The 22,915-nt window shown below is 36.7% G+C and overlaps 1 protein-coding gene across 1 annotated transcript in view; it reads right to left on the bottom strand.

Moving 5' to 3' along the window:
- The window catches only part of asic1b (acid-sensing (proton-gated) ion channel 1b), a 218,333-nt gene extending 202,705 nt beyond the window's left edge, over nt 1-15,628 (bottom strand). Inside the window, exon 1 of the mRNA XM_084118348.1 lies at nt 14,316-15,628. Coding sequence (XP_083974474.1) covers nt 14,316-14,680 — 365 coding nt within the window. The 5' untranslated portion in view covers nt 14,681-15,628. The remainder of the gene's footprint in view (nt 1-14,315) is intronic.
- Between the last annotated feature and the right edge of the window lie 7,287 nt (nt 15,629-22,915).

The raw sequence follows: 22,915 nt of genomic DNA, 5'->3' as shown, positions 1-22,915 counted from the left end.
CAATTAGCTGGGGAATTCATCAAGCTTGAAGTCGATCTCATTAGCTGGAATTTCATAAGTGGCTTGTTAATCTTCTCCTTCAAACCAAATCATTATAATTCCAATCTGACAGCCATTTTTCAAATCAACACAAAACTTTGTTCACATGCCATTTTAATTTAAGTTCAACTGCCTACAGGTTATTTAACTAAACATTGGAAATGGAATGTTATTTAATTTTGATAAACTTTTTTCCAAATTATTTCTTTAAAACTTTTTTTTTTTCTTTAAAATAACATTTGAAACAACAGGTGAAACATTCTGGTCACAATAAGACCAGAAACATATATTAACCATTAACCAAGTAAATTGTGAATTTCTGGGAGATTCTGTATTGTGAGATTTACTACAGAGATTTCTGTATTGTGTGTTTGGAAAAAAACCTCAGATGACGCAAAAATCGTCATTTAGCGTCATCGGAGGCTTTTTTATCCAAAGGCGAGAGACTACAGCCAGTAGTAGGAGCTCGTTCCGTATGTTTTCAACCCGCACATAGGTTGGGCTGTACATCCCAGTACAAAGCAATTTACCACCATTTCAATGGAAAAAACGCTAGTATTTAAATTAATTCATCAACACAGACTCACGATAAAATGCCGTCTTTTCAGTTTCGAGCCAACTAGTAGCCTAGTTGTATCATTTCTTCTGATACTGCCCTCTGTAACCGGTAGGCGTGGCTTGGGAGTGGCCTTGTATGAGCAGCGAAGCAAGTGCATTCTGGGAGTTGTTGTCTTTCATCCACATGAGCCAAAAATACATTTTATGGCTATTCTCAGTCTAGAAGGCACCAACTTCTAAAATAATTTCACATTTCTACTACATAAATGACCCAATTTAAAAACACATTCATCTTTCCAGCGGTGAAATATCCCTTTAACAACAACAATTTCAGTCTGTTAAAAGCTATCATATATTCCATTGTACTTTTATGGTGGTTTCATGAAATTTTTTAAAGTTTGGTAAAAAAAAATCACTGTGCAATTTTAAGAGCATTAGAAGAAAGATTGACAACGTAACCATGACAAGTTTTTTTCCCCATCTCACTATACTTTCTCACTCTCTCTGCTCTCGATAAAAGTGGCAAACAGCCAGAACTAAATTGAAAAACTGTTCCTCGGACATGATCCTGTGAGGATTTCCTACCAGCTTCTCCCAGAAACACTGTTAGCACCTCACAAAACCAGGAGGATTTAGACGATGACAGGTGGTCTGGTTCAGGTTAAGGTTAATATCCTTATTATTTGCAGCAATATCCTCTGGTTCCTCAAGCGTAGGAGTGACCACTGCTAACCAAAGAACCTGCTACCCTCACCTTTTATATCTGGCTTTGCTAATAACAGAAGGACAGCTCTGTTAGGTGGACCACAGCTCAAGGTTAACTCAATTTAAGACCACCGGCTTCACCATCTCTCCTTTGACGGCTGGATATTTTCAGACTCTAAGTAAGCACACATCGAGATCTGGCACGGACCTTCAGTCCGTGATTTATTCACCTTTAGAGAATATTGAATTTCGACCGGCAGCCTGTTACAGCTCTCTTATTAAATGCCTGCTGGGAGCAGTTCGCTTAGCGCTCGTACGAGCGAGGCCTACCTGTGAGCGTGAGTAGAGCACTTTTACTCTCTGTTAGACTCAAAATATGCTTATTTACAAAGCGGAGGGACACTGGAGTTCAAAACTAGTGTCTCTGCATCAACACTGATAGCTTAGCATGTAGCTATGTTTCATTAGAAAGCCTTGAGGTCATGCAAAGATTTATTTTCCAGTCAAATACTTCGCCTAGCCTCCGACTCAAACACTGGCAAGTGAAATCTAACATTTTATTAGCCAATGACTATGATAGACATTATGTAGTCGCCTAGAATGAAAGTTCATTTGCATATACGAGTGATTTACTTGCATTGTAGAGGGTTGTGAAATGTTACGTTTAAATACACAAATAATCCATTATCTTATCAATTTGACATTAGGGTTAAATGGTTTTACAGAGATGATGTGGGATCTCTTTTTTCGCTCTATAAATCAAAAATATAAAAGCCCATTTCCACCATTTAAAAGAAAATCATGCTCTGGCGAATCATAATTGACATAAAAAGTAAGTAAAAATGCAGGTAAATGACATTAAAAGTAAAAATTATGGCATTTTAAGTCATAATTAAGAGATGAAATGTTGAAATTATGACTCTAAGTCTAAATTCTAAGATTAAAAATTCGAAATTATGGATTTATTTAATTTAAAAAAATTAAAGTCAAAATTATGTCTTAACCCTCTGAGGTCTGAGCTGTTTTCTGGGCCCTGGAGGTGTTCTGACATGCTCTGACATTTCTGGTTATTTCTGTTACTTGTGACATTTTCATGGCTAAAGTCTAATTACACTGTATTCAGCACAAACTCTGCTACAATAATATATCAGCAGCATGTATGTAAAAGTTTGTAGTTTTGAGATAATGACATTTATGCGTGGTTTTTGAAAATACAAAAAAAAATTCTCACTGAAATAAGGCCATGAAACCCATACTGATTATTTCTTCACAAGACTTTTGAAAATTGTATGACGTAGCCTAGAATATTTGCTGCAAAACTATGTGAAAATCACCCTGACTGCTCATTCAGATAAGACAATATATTGATTTAAAAATTTTACGACGTGTTTTGTGTGAAAAAGCCTTATGCGAGAGCTCATTAATATGTAAGCTTTTCTCACCTGAGAAAGACAAAGAACCTCCCCTAACGGCCCTATTAGGAGCTATCAGGCCCCTATCATTCTGAGCAACCTTGCACAATACTGTAAATGAGGAGATTTAAAAAATAATGGCTTTTAAATTGTTTGGATTTATTTACAACACAACATAATCCAAAGATACACAACAAATGCCAAAAAAGCACTTCAAAGACAGAGACCTTTGTGCCATTCCTAAAAACATTGTACATACCTTTCATTTCCAAGATTTTCACTTTACCATGTTCACGTACTGAGACTCATGTGAATGTTGAAGTCCTCAGTGGCATCTGGGACCTGAAAAAAAAAAAAAGTGAACATACTGATATCAAGAGAAAGGCCTGCACGATTTTGGAAATAAATATTAGATTTTTCTGGTTAAAATTGCTTTTTAAAATTCCTTTTTAAAATTCACAGAATACACACACACACACACGTTTCCAACGATATATAATATAATGAACACCAGGTTTGTTGTGCCTTGTAGGCATAAGGTATATGCGCAGTGCGGATAAAATAATAATAACAATAAATAACCTATAGCAGCCTATAAATCTTCCAAAAGAAGCTAGAGAAAAATATATTGATTATCATGTTACTTCAAATGTTTCCATCCGTTATGATGATATGAAATGAGATAATAATAAAAACATGAAGCCGTTTGGTGCGTTTTGCTTTCATCCAAAATATGATACATTCAAACGCAATCGCTTGCAAAATATGATACATTCAAACGCGATCGCTTGCAAAATATGATACATTCAAACGCGATCGCTTGCAAAATATGATACATTCAAACGCGATCACTCTCAAATATAAAACATTATGGTTACCATAAACATATCTATGTTTGAGCAGATATCCACAAACACAGTAAACACATATGATACATTCAAACGCGATCGCTTGCAAAATATGATACATTCAAACGCGATCGCTTGCAAAATATGATACATTCAAACGCGATCACTCTCAAATATAAAACATTATGGTTACCATAAACATATCTATGTTTGAGCAGATATCCACAAACACAGTAAACACGGGTCTAAATATTATAATATTCCCCATATATCTAGCAACAGTTCAGCTGCAACGTGACATTTATGCAACAATAACAAACTAGGCTATGTAAGAATTTCTTACCTTATCTTTCTTGTCTTCAAATCGCGTTCTTCTTCTTCTGAGGTAGCCTAAATCCAATGTAAGCTCAGGCACGTCTTTCAAACTCGACGAAAAGTGAAGTGAAGTGTTTTGTTGTTGAGGTAACGAGCGCGTTCGCGTTCCATGTGGAGATTTGCATGTGAATATCTTTTGCGCGAGTAGGCGTGGCCAAATTAACTGTAATGAGCAAGCGTTTGAGAAGCTGGACATCTTGTTGGTTTTATACAAATTACTTAAACAGAGAATATTTGTTTTCGTTTTGAATCCGATCATTTAAAAGTACACACTTAAATGTTTATAAAGGTATATGGCTCATAAATGTGTGACAAGTATTCGCTGAGTTTTGTTTCAGTTTATAGACGTGCTCAAGAAAAAAAAGTTCACCGCGACGGAGAGGCAGAAAGCACACCCTGTTTATTTTCTTTATTTTACAAAAGCACAATGTTTTGATTTGATTGTAAGTGGACACATACAAAAGGAGAAATATCACAGATTCTTTTTTTATATTTCTTTTTTCTGTATGACCATAAATGATGGAGTAATTTAAGTTTATAGTGCTACAATGTGGAGAAAATCCGGCAAAACGCGTCGGCGCGTTTGTCGACCTCAGAGGGTTAAAGTCTTAAGAGATAAGCCAATTCTGAGATAAAAAGTAAATTATGGGATTTTTTTTTTTTTAAATATAAGATCTAAAAGCTGAAATTTTGACATAAAAATCTAAATTATAAGATTAAAAAGTCGGAATTATGATAAAAAAGTCATAATTATGAGTAAAAAAAAAATCTTTTATGTCATAATTGTGATTAACCAGAGCATATTTTGTTTTCTAATGTGGTGGAAATGAGCTTCCATAAAAATAAAATAAAATAATAATAAATACTGTTAATAACCAGATTTTCAGATAAGGTGTAATAAAAGAAATTCTTAAATGTGTATTTCGGATGTTTTCTTCACTCACCTGAAAGAAGACATGTTATTAGAGGCATAATATAATATATAATAGCCCAAAATATCACATTTTACCAGTGCATTAAAACACAGTAGTTTTGCCTGTAGTGTCTTAATACAAGTCACTGAGAGAAGGTTCATGGTTCATCTTCGAGTCTCCTGCACCTTCCCCTGATCTTGCTAACTTGCTAACTTCATTCAGGCTCACATCTTGATGACGCCATCAGGAAGCGGATGCCGCCAGAAATTCGAACAACTTAGTTAAGAGGGTGCTGTGTCTACTCCCTCAGCAGCTGTTCTGCGCGTGTGTGTGTGTGTGTGTGTGTGTGTGTAAAGTTTTAATGTTGTCCTGCCAGAACCCCCTAAAGTAATCAGCGTGAAGCTCTGTAAGTGGGGTTGGGAAAGGCGCAACTGGATTATAGGCCATAAGCACTTTAATTTTCCAAAGATGGTATAACAAATGACAGAGCAACTTCCTCATCGCTCTCCCAGTGCCACAGATGCTCAGAATAAACGTTAAGTTTTCCACTAGCAGACTTACGGGAGATTACGGGAGAGGTGACACGGCTTGATTAAACGTCACGCCGTAACAAATGCACCGTTGTTGCGCATTAACTCTGAGAATGAACCGTTTGGGAAGTCTTGAAAGTCCTCCAAGAGATTTAAAGTGAACAGCGGACAACAATGTGGTTATTTTATCAACATGTTTTAAATAAACCGAGAAGAGATTTCTCCAATTATGCAGTTTGGCTGCGCATTATAGCGGTAAACACATGTGCCGCATGTAAACACAGTATCCGCACAAACAATTAGTATCTGCTTTTACAAAAAAGCCATGCATTTCCAGGCTGATTTATACAAGTCAGGAATAGTTTTTAAAACAGTGCAAAACAGTGTAAGTCAATGAGGTCCCATGTTGGTTTTGGACCCCATTGACTTTCATTGTACAGACAAAAATAATAATAAAAATATTCAATGGTCATTTTACTCAGGATCTTTACTCAGGGCACATGCATATCTCGTGTTTGGTTTATAGGTATGCGTATTTGAATATATATGTGCACAGGAGCATCTTTTTTCTTTACAAATTGACATCACCAAATTACTTGTATGACCTGCATAATACAGAATTAGTATATAGAGAAAATGATTATTAAGTTAGCTGTTTAAGTTTGCTTGTTTATCTGGCTAATAGTCTGCTGGGAAACCAGCACACCATCATACTGAGGACTAGTATTCAAAACACAACATACTTGGTTAGTTTTCATGCAGCTTAACTCTGAATCCACACAGTCTGTCAACAAACGACCCTTTAGTCATGAAACCGTCCTTCCACCGGCTCTCTTTAGCTCTCCCAGAATTAATGTTGGCATTTCCAGGCTGTGAAGTGGCACAAAGCATCACAGCATTTCCCTGACGCAACGGCGCGAAATGACAGGGAGCCGGTGAGCATAGCTGGGCCTGTGTATCAACAGTGAACCGGCGTGGTTTCACAAACAGTGCTAATTACATGGGGATAAATCCTTGTTTATCACATGGCTTATGAGACACGAGTTAATTGCTTCCGCTTGTCAGCCCTCCAATCCCTCTGAAGCCCCTCGGCTCCTGGTCGCTACGCCTCGTCTCTTTTCGCAGCAGACACACGACCAGTTTCTCGCCGCATGGCAACAGGAAGTTACACGGACCACAATTGCTTTTTAAACACCAAATGGTTGTTTGAAATGCCAGAGGTCTGCAACCAGTCAGACAATACGTATTTGCATATTTAAAATATTAGTAAAATATAAATTCTAGGGGAAAGTTCTTCAGAATAGTGTAGTCACTCTAAGAATTGAACGTTTCATAAAGGGGTTTTCACAGCGATCCCATAAAGAACCATTTGTGGTTCTCCAAAGAACCTTTCTGTTAAGAGAACTATTTTTGTTCTTCGTGTGAAGAACATTTTAAAAATCTAAAGAATCTTCTTCCGCTATAAAGAAACTTTTGTGCTGTGGAAAAGTTTCCATGGATGTAAAAGGTTCTACATGGAACCACCGATGCCTATAAAGAACCTTTATTTTTAAGAGTGTTCAATACTATTTCTGCACAATGTAGTATGTCCACACTATGCACATTTTCGATATTTGCATGTAGAGTGCAATGGATACTAATCTACAACCAGAAGTAGTTGCAACGTTAATAAATATTTATGAAATGATAACTGAAACAGCATCAACAACAAATGTAACTTACATAATGTGATGCGTATCTGAGGTAAAATAATTAAGGGCGGGACTCGATTTCATCTAGGATTTGATTGGATCGTGAAAAGTGGCTGTTGATATGATTGGTTAAAAACATTTGTTCCGCCCAATTGGCCTTGATTATTTCTAATTTTAGTGGGCGAATAAATTTATTTAATTTTTTTGATTAAATATATTTATATCATGCTGATAATTTAGAGAAATGTGCATATCAAATATGATACAGTAGGCTTTATATGGTTAAGTAAACAGGAAACATTCACAGCTCAATTCAACAACCACTCTTAGAAAAAAAGGTTTATTGGAGTTCTAAACTCAACTTTAAAGTCTTAAATGAAATGTCTTAAATGATTTATAAAGTCATTTCAATTTTCGTTTTTAGTATGTTTACGAGATGCTTAATTAAAAACATGTACCGGTAATTAAAATGAATGAATTAACACTGAATAATTAAAACTATATTCCATGATGTGACCTCATAAAAGGTTCTATATATGATGCGTCTGAAGGAACCCTTAAAGGATCATAATGTAACTTTTTCTTCTAAGAGTGTAGAAATAAAAGTGTTAGCATGTTAAAAACAATGTCGACGAGAAGATTTCAGGTGATGTTTTGGAAAGCCCCCAGCAGTGTGTAATGTGAGAACATGCTGACGGGCGAGGGTCGCGCTTGCGATTCTTGTGCTGGAAAATTGAGATTGTTCTAGTGGCATTCTAATATGTTGTACAGCGGTTCTCTCTTACTGAGCCTCAGGCAAAACAGAACGCTGGATCGATAGGCCAAAAATATCCTGCCAGCGCAGTATACGGGGAATTGCTTTTTTTCCCCGGTGAAGTCGAATTATGTGCATACAGTAGATGTGTTTGTGGGAATGTGTTCAGGTGGACGTGTTCACGTGATTCAAAGCTGTAAAGGCATTTTGTAACAGCTCAGACTGATGAAGGGAATCGAACAGTGTCCTGCTGTTGTCCATCAGTTCTGAGACATGCACAGAAGAAGAGAAATAGATACTGATGGTATGAAAACGGACTTCACATCTCATAGTCCTGTTTCCCTGGATTTCCCTGTATGTCTATGTCTTGAATTCTGTTGCTATCTTGATTTGCCCTGTGGTTTTGACATTCTGCCTGTTATTTGGATTATGATTATGGATATCCCTAATAAATTTGGATCTTCAACCTGTGATTCAGAGCAGTTTGTAAAAGCATCAGACTGAATTTTGTGGTGGCCAATCAGATGGCTCTACCACTGCAATAGAGTTCATATTCTAGTAGCTGGACATAAACATGTCAACAGTTTAATTGACTTTAACTTGTTCGGTAAGACTGTCACCTGAACAAACTGTTGCTCTGCCATGGCAGTAGTTGAGCTGAAAAAGAAAACCACTGAAAACGCACTCAAGTTGAGTTACAAATTGCATTTTAATAAATTTCAAAACACAACATGACGGGCATTTGAGCTAGCGTAGCAAAAGCCTTTCCGCTCACGTACTTGCACAAAGAATTATTAGGGTCTTAAAGACCCCAGACTTTCTCTCAAGCTTGAACATGCAATCTGTCCTCTTTCTGTCTCTGCACGCTCAAAGTCATTTCACATATTCTCTTTTCCTTTTATTCTCAGAACTTTTCAATATTCAAAGCTGCTCCATCAAGGCTGCCGGCATTAAGTATTCACCTGTTAAATATATTCAGCTCGGCACGTGGAAAGAATATAACTGATTTAGCAATAAAATTAGCAGAAATTAACATAGGTGTAAGTTAATTGTGTGTCAGCAAACAATTAAATAAATAAATTGAAATGCTCTGGGTGTTTAACCTCACCACAAAGAGACAAAATCTGAAAGAAATGCAGATCAACTGATCTCATCTTAGCCTTGTGAAGATTACACAGATCTAACGTTCTTTGAGTCAGTGTCTTTAAAAGATCTTAAAATGAGATGAAAATAGAACTGATGAGAATTAGATGAACCAAATGTCACTCACTGACATTCAGATTCTTCCAGGTCGGGTGTAAACTACAATACTGTACACTGCACTGTAGATAGTGTACAGTTTCTACTATTTAAAAAAATATATAACATGCACTACAATACAGAATCACTATTACTGTCATTACTGTCAAAGATAAGAAAACTGCAGAATCTAATCGTTAAGTTAATTAACATGAACAACCAAGTAAAAGCGACGAGAACAGACAATAAACTGAAAGAAACACAGAGCTTAAACAAAACAAACACACAAACCAATCAACGAACTGAAAAACAGGTGCACATAAAAACCAAATGAATGAGAAACACAGGAAACTGAACTAAAACTCGTCGAACCCATTCAAAACATAAACAAACACACAATACCCGTAACAATTACTGGTACTCATTCTTATGGTTACAGTTTTTCAAAAAATAATTTCACCAAGCCGACAATTAAAAAAAGGGGGTGGGGGGGGGGGGGGCAGATAGAGATACTGTACTCTTATATAAGCGTATCTGCAATCATTAACATATAACGCTGCTCAGATGTGACAGACTACGATAAGCTCAGGGCATATTAAATTTAAGAGCATCACTTTTGCTTTGCTTGTGAATGTGAAGTGATCGTCAGTGAAGCTTCTCTAATAGACTCAATGGAGCCGTGATGACATCTGCTAATGAATCCCAGAGAGAATAAAGCAGGAAAGTTCTGCCTGTCACGCCACAATAACTATCGGCCTGAGCTGTCACTGCATCTTACTCGAGGCCACATCAAGAGCAGTGTTAGATCTTCAAACAACAGCATGAATACTGGTTGCATCCCAATTCGCATACTTGAGAACAAAAATACATACTTTACAAGTAACGAGAACAAAAATACATACTTTACAAGTAACAAGAAGATATGTTTTGAGCATATTGTAATGTACTGGGAGATTCTGCGACGCCATTACATTAGCTGCAAGACTTGACATTAACACCCGCCAAATGTGGGTGGATTTCAGCAGTGGCGTGTCACTCAGTCACTCCTACTAGCCTCTGTCAACACCTCTGATTGGCCATTGTGTTCACGTGCTCATCGGATATGTTTCTGATTGGCTACAATGATCAACGCACGGGAGCGTTTGAGAGCACACGGAAGGGTTTGAAAGTGTTTTGAAATGGGAGCATTTGAAAGCACTAGCAAGACGTCTAACAGTGGACCGGTCCGCTGATAGACGCCTGCTTTCAAATGATGGGAGCATCATATCGGTGTAAAGCACATTTTTTTTAAATTTCGGTACTTTTTGACAACACTAAAGTGAACATAAACAGTTGAGAAAGAAAACGCACGTGTAACAGCATAATGGATCCGTGCGTCAGGTCTTAAAGTGACAGCAGCCTAATATACCAGCTGCCAAATTATAAGATAATATTAAAAATATCCATATGGCAGTTTTTCCCCGTATCGATGGCAAAATTGTGGCCTGTGAAAATGCTGAGTGGCTAGTTTGGAAAACCACTAGCCACAGCCACATAAAACAAAGAAAAGCAGCCATATAGGAGAATAGTGATGTTAAAAAATCTAATCCGATTTGAAGCTTGTGACATGTAAACGCGCACATCAACCCGATCACTTTATTTAGCTGTCATATAAACACTACGCTTGGATTCACCAATTGGAATGAAACAAATTTAAACAAAAGGTGTCCACACTGAAAAAAACGTATGTTGGATTTACATGATTTGATAGTGTACAGTCCCAAGTGAACCAATTAAGTTAAACATAATTTAACATCATGGAATTAAGTCATTTTAAGTGATTGAGTAGTCTCAAAGTGAATTTTAAAAGGCTCTCTGATATGATTCAGGTATTCAAATTAATATATTCATTCATCCAATAAAATTTCACTTATTTTAGTGTCACACAATTGAAATCATATACTATAACCAACTATTATCTAGCAATAGCACTTGTTAGCATCTTAAATGCTAAGATTTACATTCTCCTTCAGTTAAAACATTTAAACAATGTTGAATCAGCACAGCCTATCCAAATGCTCCTCTCTTCTCCACAATGGTAACCCAGTGTAATTTAAATGGTTCTAATAATTCCAATGTAATTGAACATTAAACACAATTACACACTATCAAGTCTTCCCCTTTTCTCATTTTCTCAAAAACACATAAAATAACACTTAATTTCAACATTTATTCTCTCTTAATTCAGCCATATGCAAAGCATGCTGGGAACTAACAAGCACCGCAGTTTCAGTTAATGCAACATAAATCATTAATGTAATCCAGCACAAGAAGGATTAAGTAAACTTCGATTTTACATATATTTAAGCAGATCAAACACAAAATAATTAAGTGTATAGCAACTGTGTTGCTTAAGCTCATTTTAATTAAGCAATTTGAACAAGCAGCAAAAATATATATTTTTTTCAGCATGTAAAAGTAGCTATTTATACTTGATACCACAGAACGCCATTGCTTGTGTGAACAGCATAAACAAACATTTACTGGTAAAGTCATTCTGGTAATTTTATGGTAATTTACTGGGATTAATGTGTGAAAGGGGCTACTAATAATTGATACCACAAACCCCTTTTTGGTTTGCGTTTGCATGCAAGCATTAGTATCAATCTAGCTAAATTCACTGCCTTAAAATTCATTTTTACCTTGCTTTTTCAGGTTATATACTTGACATTCTTCACCAACTGACTGCAACCTAAAAGGCAAGCAGCAAAAGCAGTTTACAATCTGGTGTACTCTCAACTCTGTATATTGTATTCAATGTACTATGATTTGGATTTCACTTACTCTAATTTTGCATACAGTTTAGAAAGGATAGTATGCAAATTGGTCATTAAGTAACGTTGTTGGCTGTGTTTGTAAGCGAGGAGTTAGTCGTGGAAACTTTGCATAGATGCTCTCACAGTTCCCATGGCGATTTGGTTCCCAATTGGTTGCTATGTGCCATCTGTAGTCATATTTCCTAAGCGATGCCTTTGTAGAGGAAAAGATGTGAATGACTGACTGATGTGCTTCAGAATATTCTTCAATGTCATATAATTCACTCAGCTAACAATGAAATCGTTTCAGGAAATCACAACTAAGACCTTTCAGGTGTTTCTCTTGGACAGCAGTGAGGTTAAATGGGGAGCAACTGAAGATGTTTGCTGAAATCCCCTAGCTTATGTTTTTCCTGAGAAAAATATCTCAATATGTGTCTCCACAAAACATCTCAACTGTGCCTAAATTTACCAAGACAACAAAATCTGCACTCCCTCTTGTGCTTACTCCCTAAACTTGGCTCATTTTAGGTCTCTAAATGCTTATATTAACAGACCAAATCAAAATGTCAAAGGACAGGTATGTTGTTTCAGTCTGGCATTGACATGCAAGTTGTTTATTCAAGGATAAACATCACACCAGAAAGCCTTCAAATACAATATACGTCCAAAACGTAATCTAGCAAAGCGAATATTAGTCGAGCGTGACTTTTCAACGAAAATCTAAACCTGGCATCAATTATTCATTCCGTCCAAATGTGTTGTTATTGAAAAGCGATGAGACAGATTGTACTGCCAATAGAGACACTGATGTGTTCAATGAGTTCTGGATGGGCTCCGACTGCAGTCCTGAGAGAAGAATCCAAACTCTGAGCAGAACTTCTGCTTCTCTAATGGATGAACATTCGCCACAAGCACAACACATGGTGTTATCAGTTACATCGAATCAATGATGATTCACTTCTTCAGCCCTCGCCGGGGCTTTCAACACCGGAGGGGATGAAAACATTTTTCAAGTCAACGCTCTAACTCTCCTCTCATTTTCAATGAGGCAGAATGTATACAGCTTACATTTTCAACTCCCATTAAAGCTAAAATACAGATTCAGAGTGTATGATAACAGTCAAACTCTAAAACACAATAATCAGACTTTAGAAAATCATACTGACTTAAACCTTAAGATAAAACAGCTATCATTTATCTCTGTCAACAACAAAGGATGTTTTCATATTCAAAATATAACTTTTAACCTTTCACAAAGCCATCATGCTCAGAAAATCTGCTAAAAAATGAAATAAACAACAGTAAATAAATAAAGGATAGACTGCTTTTTTCTCAGACTTTCTATAAGTGTTCTATAAGACAGAGTTGAGACAAACCTTATTAAATGTGATGAAACACAACCCTAGTTCACATATATCAAAATTCCTTAAACTTTGCATCATATCTATGCATAATAATATTCAAAATATGACCTTTAACCACTTAAAAGTAATGTAAGCAGGTCCTTAAACTTGCAATGTCTCGGTCCTCATAAATCCAATAGAAAAGTTAAGAAAAAGCTCAAATAAGGAACTAAATTGTCAATTAATAACAATGGAAAAAATGCTATGTTCATAGGTGCAATATTCTGTTGGAATTAGCGTATGATAACATGTTTTCTGAATTGAATTTTGAAACTTAGGGCACTTTTACATGACAACAAAGTACTAAAAACGGAAAAGTTTTTCCTTTGCGTTTTTCGCGTACAAACAACGTTGTCAAAACAATCGCTGTTCACAAGGATCCGCGGAAAAAATTAAAATGCTGTATTATTCACGCCAGGCCAGTAGTTGGTGATGTCACTTTGTGAAACGCACCTATAGACTGAACACATTTATGTGCATGACCATTTTCACAAATTCGTGACAAACAAACAAACAAAATGACAGTAGCAACAAACATTTGAAATAATTTCTGACCATTCATTATAACTATAACAAATGTTGCTTGGTGCACTTTTTTAGTTTTTCAATATTGTTCTAAAAATATATGGATGAGATACTGTAGTTGTGAATAGCACACGTACGTCTGCAAGATGTCTGATCACTTCATCTGGAAAGCATCTGCTGTTTACTAGCATCTGATAGACGTCTTTAAGATGTCAGTTTTACATACATTCTAAATCATAAACATCTTAAAGACATTTTCTAAACGTCTATTTACATCTGACAGGAAACGTCCTTTAGACATATTGCAGATGAGCACACTCTAAAAAATACATCAAATAGATGTCTCTGTGATGTGTGCTAGGGTATATCTGTCAACAACAACACGCATGGATCCAATTTAGCATTATGAATTTCTGATTCAAAAGACAAACAATTTTGAGAAAAATCTTTGTTTTCTCGTTGTATGTTCGTCATTTTCTTATAATTTTCTCCATTTAAAATGTTTTACAGGATACAGAACTCACCTGCCGTTTAAAAGCGCGAGCAGCTCGCCCGCGTGGTACAGGTCGTTGCGCGTCACGCGGCCGAAGCGGAAAGAGTTCAGGTTGCAGAAGGTGATGGCAGGAAACGCCATCATTGGTGCTGAGATCTCGTCCAGCTTGGTGACATGAGGATACTGAAAGTAAAACTTGATGCGGTCAGCGCAAACAAGCACCAGGAACGAAAAAGACCCCAAGAAAAAGATGATCCAGAGGCACCGTTTGATGTACTGGCGTTCATAACTGAACATATGTGAGATGCCATGGAGCGTGGACCTGCTGGCAAAAACTTCAATGGGTGCGGGCTGCTCACAGTCCAGGTTATCATCAGACTCGGTTTTAATATCCATGGTTATTGAAGTTTAAAAAATTTCTGAATGAAGCAGAAGGAGATACTTAGAAGATTGGAGGAAGTTACGCCCTCAGATGGTCAGTTGATCTTTACAAGCATGTGCATAAATGAACCTGGTAGACAGAAAGCAGTTGCAACAATCCATGCAACATCTTCACGATGTTCATCCAGCGTTTCAGCAAGTTTCTGCAGTGTAAAGTGAAATGGGACCTACTTCTACCCGATCTAAAATTACGTTTGTTGATCTAAGATATATTCAGGTTGATTTGGTCATATTAAATCACATTTCTGACTTGAATAAAACCGGTGACGTTATATATTACCACATTAATCGCATTTAAGCTACTCAAATTAGCAATAAAAGAACAGTTTGAAGAAATCAACCAATAATATGAATTGTTACAGATATATTAGCTCCGATGTTCCCAGGATCTTCAATAAAATAACTCCTTAGTTGCGAGAGTATCGTCAATTCATTGTCCGTCCAGTCGATTCAGCGCAAATTACAGAAAAACAAGCGTGATTATAACGCTTCCCCTTGTAACTACTGTCATTTATTTGCATACATCCATACAAGGTGTTATAGACAACTGAAACGCATCGCTCGATGTAAAGAGAATGTCTTCACATCTATTCTCAACACTAGGCACATCCGCGGTGTCAAAACGGCTCAGATCGTGTTTCAAGCTCGATACAATAAGCGATCCGCAATCCAACTTCACCACGCGCGCGCTGTTAACGGCAACACAGATGCTCTCTGGATGTTGGCATCACTAAAATGTCCCCCTCTTTAATTAATGCAGCACGGCGTGCGTATCCATATCAGATAAAGTGTCGGGTTGTAAGTTATATAGTCCCCTTCCGTCCCGTCCTGTGGGTTGGTTTAGATGTAGACAGACACGTCAGGAATGAACGCTGAACGCTGCACACTGCGACGAAGCCTCCATCCAAGTGCCCTACTGTCTGTCTGAGCATCACTGTCTATATGACCCGACCATTTCTTAAAAGAGAGAGAGAGAGAGAGAGAGAGAGAGATATTTCGGTGTAGCCTATCATTATACATCATCTATATTTTATTATAGATGTTTTATTATTAGCGTATTTTATATATTTTTTAACCTTTTATTCTTTAATATCAACTTTTTATTGGCTATTTATTTTTCAGCTACCTTGTTGTCTTTTGTTATGTTTTGTTATTTTAGGCATTAATTCACATTAAAACAAAAATACATGTTTTAGTTATTCTTACTCTTATTATGTTGCATATTTTATGCAATTTGTATTATACATTATTATTTCCATTATGTCATTATTATTATCTTTTATACCTGTATGTATAATTTTATTCTTATTCCTATGTCTTTCACTGTAAATTACTTGTTTATTTCCTTTAGATAATGCAATAAAAAATTGCCCTCGAAGGGACAATAAATACACACTATACATCTACGAATGTCAGAAACTAACTAAAGTGATGTGCAGTTATTATGTATATCTGAACTGACAGTCCTGCTGACCAGGAGGTGCTTGAGTGATAAATGAGCATGTTCGGAAAGACTGATCAGTATTATTTGAGAAACTCACAGCCGAGGGGTGAAAGGGAACCCACCCATGAAATTACACAGAGTGCATTTTAATCCAGGTTTGTGACAGTATTGGCTAACGCTGGGTGTCGCTGTCACTGACCGAATCAATAGCTGTGATGATGTGGCCCACAGCTGATTATCAACTTTCAGAGACACGCTTAGGTGTCAGTCTGTTAATGGACTCGAATGAACTCCACGAACTGAAGCAAAACCCCTTACAGCTTCAGCTGAGGTTTAAACGGACTGTCCAGGTATGACTCTGTTTGTGACCTGGTTCACTTTGGAGTCTATAAAAAAGGTTTAAATATGATCTGGATGTTTATTGATCCATCATGAGGATGTGGAATATGAAACCAGGCTCTTGAAGTGAGGTGAAGGGTTATTCCCGTGAGTCGCTGAATAAGTACTGTGTCATTATAGGAGTGTATATCATATGTGTGCCTATGGCCTGAAACACACTCTAAGCAAGTATCAAGCTCGATTTTATGATATATAATTCCACATTCGCTATAAATATCTCAGAGTATATGTAGTATCCACAACGCCATGTTTTTCATGGCAAACCAATTTTTAAGAAAGCCAATAAACGCAGTTTTTACTGCAACAACCTTGAATCTCCACTGATACTGTAAGATAAACGGCTTACAAGAACACATGCTATAAGATGCCGAAGGGAAAAGTTACTTCTAAAAAGAAGTCAGGAAACTTTCAGCGATGCAAAATGCTTATATTTAAAATGATTTCCTGGAAACCATTAGTATAACAGCAGCCATCTATTATTCACATTTGAAATAAATGGCTCATTGGTCGGAAATTGTTATGCAATTTAGCATGTTTCCTAATAATTTCCTGTTGTCCATGTATGCCAACTTTTGTAAAGTTTGGATATTATGCTCACAAAAACGCCAATAAAACCTTAAAATCATTCAACCTGCCAATTCATGCCTGCCACTAAATTTTTTTTTTTTTTTTTTTTTTGTGTAAGCAAATCCATGTTTTCACTGTTATACGGTAGAGGGCTTAGACTTTGACAAAAACACATTTTTGGCTTTTTTTAATGAGACTTGTTGATTTAAAAAGAATGCATGAAGCTAGAAAAGTTTTTGTCGTTGTTATTTTGTTTAAAAGCAGAGTCTCTGTCCTTTCTTTTATTGTATTTTCAGATATTCATACAACAAAATATACTGGAGGCCATGAAAGTTTTGATCAAACTTAATTAGGAGAGTTAATGTGATAGCACATATTCTGAACAGGTTTTGGTTTATGAGGCAACCAGGTATCTCAGATCGTCTCTGGTCTTCCCAGAAACATCTGTTTGCAGCTTGTTTCAGTTCCCATCATGCTCTACTTGCACCATAACGCATGTCTACAGATACACTGTGCGACAAATTAAATGGCTCGTGCACCAAAGCGAAGATAGGCAGGTGAGGAAGGTGACAGGATGCTGATAGCAAAAGGAAAGAGTTTCTCAAAGGCATCCTGGGAGCTTTCACCACAGAGTAGTGAAGCAGCAGCTACATGAGGACAGGATACCATGGAAGATAGACTCTAGAAATCAACTGAATCGTCAAGGGGCCGGAAATGGATTATTAAAAGCATGGTTACTCAAAACTTGTGATCTTTTACCGCAGGGAAGTTATAGAGCCATAATCTTCAGAAGAAGAAAAAACTGTCAGTACGCAAAATAAGCTCGAGCACTTGAGCTAAAGTGGAAAAACTGCAAGCAGAGCAGATTTAAGTTGAAGCACACTGCCAGTAAAGAAGATGTTGGAGACGTGGACTAGCAGTTAGCGTGTGTACTCAGATCAGAGTTGGGGGAAACGACTCAAAAAGTTTGACAAGCTACTCAAAATTCAAATGTATCTTGCAAAGTCAACAATCTTGAATCTCAACTGATACTTTAAGTTAGGGTTGGATGAAACACTTTACAAGAATACATAGTTCCCAAAGAGAAAACTAACCTCAAAAAGGAAATCAGGAAACTTTCATCCATTAAAATTAATGCACAATGCTTAGACTTAAAAGGATTTAATTTCTAATGGACAACATTAGTATCACAGAGTTTATTATTCATATTTGAAATAAATGGCTCCTTGGTCAGAAATTGCGTTTTTTTCCCCCAAAGTCTATAATGGACCACACCCAAACACATTTCGGACCATTATTTGCTAAACGATTAAATTAATCAAAACTTCTTTTGATAACATTTTGTCAGAAGCATCTTAAGATGGTGCACACCAATTTCATCAAATTCTTGAGTTAAATCAGGGATTTCATTGATTTACATTGGCCTAGTAACTCTAATTATCATTCCGAATCACTAACCAGTGCAAGAGTAATAGTAGTGAGTATTTATTTAAAATAGAGCCAGTTCTGAAAAACAAAAGATGTACACAAAGTCTTTGATATGCTCCTCGCTGAGAATTCAAGCAGATGTGGCCTTTCACAGCCTGCCAGATCTCAGGGAACAGGATCTGAGATGAATGAAGTCGTGTCTGGTTGGCATCCATGTGGCAATTTCTGGATTCCAAGAAGCAAAAAGGCTGTTGACCCCACTGTGTTGTAACCCCGAGCTTCGGCAAACCACAAGCCAGCAAGCATGTCCAAAAGACTGTCGTCTTGGCATTTCGATTGCAAGCCAAGTGACCAGAATTGAGAGAATGTTGGCCGGCCCTTGAGGGATGGACAGATGGACGATTAGCTATAATGAGGTCCTGCAGGGATCAGTGTGACATGGAGCAAAGACAAGAGACTGCCCAAGGACATGCTTGTCTCTGGGAGAATGGAAGCCATTTTAATATATTTTGGTTCGGGGGAGAAACTTAAACCCAGGGAGTCTTGAATGTCCTGGATCACAAATGCCTCAACACTAAAGCTTTGTTCAACGTACAACACTATTAAAATGTGACAGATACAAGAGAGTACATTGTGTGAGATGCAGTAATACAAGACCAAATTAACCAAACTGGTTTAGTGGTTCATTGGAGATTAATACAATTCTTGATGTTTCATTATTGGTTTTTCAGATCAGTGTTGTGGTTTCTATTTTTTTTTAAAGAACCAGAATGTACAGTAGATGATCTTTAAAAAAAGAGCAAAATCCTTAAATGTTACTTCTAATGCATCAAATCTTTATTTGATCCAATGTTGGTTCTTCTTTCTGGTGCGGTTGAGTGTGTGGATGTCCTAAATGACTCCCACAGGGATTTTCCACATTCAGCTCTTTGACACAACTGCTCGCTTAGTTCATGCCAGAGAAATGTTCATCTGTAGGTTAACAACCCACACGCATACATATATATAATTCATGAGTAAGAGAGATAACTCACATAGATTTGCACTTTGAGCCACTATCACTGTCAACAGCAGATCTGTATGGGACTTTTTAGGTTGTCCAAAAGACACCTCTTTTGTGAAATGTTGAAATGTACTCGATTATTCCACTGTTGCCGGTTTGATTTTTTTTATTACAGTTGGATTGGGAAATTGGGAAGCAATTTGTGTCTTCTTCCGTGTAAGTCTGATCAGAGTAATCTAGGGCTTTACCTTACGCCACTTCCAACATCCCTTTGAGAAACATCATTAGTTTTTCACTAAAGCTGTACAAACAGCACTGTAACAGTCAAAGGTTCACTCACCTTAGCTTTTTCATTATTACTTCATGCTTGTCTTGCGTTTGAAGTGCTGAGAGATGAATTATGAAGGTATTTTAATGAAACACCATGTGCACCACACATTCTGTCCTCCTGAATTGTGTTTTTGTCATTATTTCTTTCAGGTGCAGCTCCGTTTCAATTTGCAACTCTTCAAGCGAGTAATTCCTAAAAATATAAATCAATTAATTTATTTATGTTCTGCAAATAAAATAAGACGCCTAAATGCAAAATGAGCACTTTGTCATTGATGTTTGCATAGCAGCCATTTAGAATTCAGGATCAATTTACTAACTCAATGCAAGATAAACATTACATTTGGAACTTACCAAAGATTGGTGTTGGGATAATTGCTTGTTTTGCCAATTAAGGGTGAAATTGGTTAAATAAGCAGTTTAATCAGCAGTTTATTATGAAGAAACTACAGATAAAACTCAAAGATGCCAGTTTGTTAGTCTTGTTAGTGGCTTGTCTGTCAGGAGGTTAACTAAATAATATATGATTGGTTTTATTTTATTTTAAATATTTATCATATTTCATTTAAGTAAGATTCCAAAATCGGGTCATAAATACATTTTAAAACCTGTTATTTTGCTATTATACACATACACTCTAGAAAAAGTCTATAAAAATAAGGCCCATTTTTTTAAACGGGTTGTATATTAAATGCATTGCATTGTTTTGTGTTCTCTGTAAACTTAACGAAAAATGTCCTGGTCGAAAATGAACAGTACATTTACCACTCGTAGTGTCAATATTAAATATGCCTACATATAAAAGTTTAATATTAAAGCTCCAATATGTAATATTTTTTCACCACAAGAGGGCGCAGTTTCCAACAATAACAAAGGCGAAGCTTGATGACGCTATGAAGGAGGTGACGATGGGAGATGTCATTTTTAATGCGTTTTCACCATCTAGCGATGTATCTAAATGGAATTAATGAATCATGATCACGGATGAGGTAATTTATTCGTTTTTGTATTACCTGTATGTCTGATCGTATTATTTTATGTCATCATAATTAATGAACTGCAAGGAACGTGAAATGTTATGCTATATTATCCCGTTACAACTTACAGCTATTTGTCAAATGATTTGTTGGGTTAATGTTGTGCAGTTTTACATGTTTATGGTTAATGCCATGTTGTTTAACGTGTTCAAACCAATCGTCTAAAAGTAAATTTGAACGAACATTTGCAAGTAATGACTAAATATATTTTTTTAACAACACATATCCGATTGTATTTAATTGTACTGCCATAATCTCGGTCACCACACATGATAAAAAGCCTTACCGAAGTACAAAGAGCAATATAACTTACTTGTACAATAAAAAAAATTTTTATTTGCTTACCTGTCTATCAATACACTCGCGAGAGCAGAGTCTCTGTCAAGTCCAAGATTGTCACGCAGCTCTCTCCATCTCGAAAACGCCTGGCCGATAGTTATCCGGGTTTTATTCCTCCGTTTGTCACATGTTTGTATCCGAATATGGACGCTTTCGTTTTGTTGGCACTTCAATACTCGCCAAAGAGTAATCATGATCCATAACAGCTATAACCATACAGTCTATGGCTATAACGCTATAACCACCACTTCCGCATTTGACCATGTGATATTCCGGTGTGGTGGAATATCACATGGTCCACACCGGAAAAAAAGGATAGTGCGGACATTGTGTCACTGAGAGGCGACATTTCTTTTCCGGGACGGACAGTTATTTAAAATCGGAATTTCTCTGGAATAAAAAATCTTTGGAGACTTTTGAGATATTGTAAGTACACAACTGGAGGAAATATATCACACTGTGCAAGTTATTTTCAGAAATTTTATTACAAAATTGTTACATATTGGAGCTTTAATACAAACAAAATTCATAGAAAGTGCCATCAAATACATAGTGTCTTCACACTGTGATCTTCTCACAGACAGCTAACATTCTGAACAAGATTTCTTTCCTGATTCACAGCTCATATCCAAGCTTCACGATCAATACAGTACAGGCCTCATTCTGTCCGACTTCACCTTTACTAGAAAAAGTGTTCAATACTCAAAATGATAACAGCCTCTGAAATAATCCACAGGTTTAGCTCAGCGTCAGTCCGCTAGACTGTGAACGCAAACATGAGGTTAAGTTACTCCACCTTCAGTCAAAAGCGTGGGTGAACGTTGATACCTGGAGACCGCGCGGACGAAACACTCCAGCCAAAAATGCCACCGTTTAAATTTGATTGACATAATTCACAATGGATTCAGAGAACAAAGGTTCCCTGAATGTCAAGATTATGGAGCGGAATACACAAGCCTTTCACATCTCCCGGCCGGACGGGTGAGAAACACGTCGTCTATTACAGGATTTGAGCTGCATGTATTAATTGGTTTTCTTAATTAACACAGCATGCGCGGGCATTAATATTCACGCCTCATAAGATAGTGACGCTCCTCATTCAGCGCTAAATTATTTAGCTGCACTCGGAGCAGGAACTTGCAGGAAAATTTACATTATGGCCGATATGTTGACAAAACTGCAATTAGGAGCTGTCTTTTTGTGTTTTTTAATGATTAAAACTTCTGCTGTCTTTCATTAATTATATGTATAGCGGCAATAAATAGGACGTTAATAACATTGAAAAACAAAACATCTCTAAACAGAAAGAATACATATGCAAATAGCTAAAACAGCGATTAACTCTACGTGCAAACACTTTCCGTGTAAACAAGTGAAAATAATTAAAGTTTAAAATGATGTATTATCCTTATCTGCCAGTTTGACGACTTATTCAATTTGACAAGTTATGAGTGTCAACTAGCACTGAATAATTACCTCATTTCTAACTCATTGTCAGTAAGACATTAATTTGCCATTTGACAGGTTTGGGGCTGAAGAACAAGAGGATAAGACCTACCTGTCAGAAAGAAAAATCACAAATGACTAAATGAAATGAAGAGCATGTTTCTTCTCGGAGTTGACATACTTATCCTTGAAACAGG

This window comes from Abramis brama, assembly GCF_963993115.1.
Source record: "Abramis brama genome assembly, chromosome: 6".
Lineage (NCBI taxonomy): Eukaryota > Metazoa > Chordata > Actinopteri > Cypriniformes > Leuciscidae > Abramis > Abramis brama.
The sequence above is the reverse complement of the archived record's forward strand: the minus strand, read 5'-3'. Positions and strand labels throughout refer to the sequence as shown.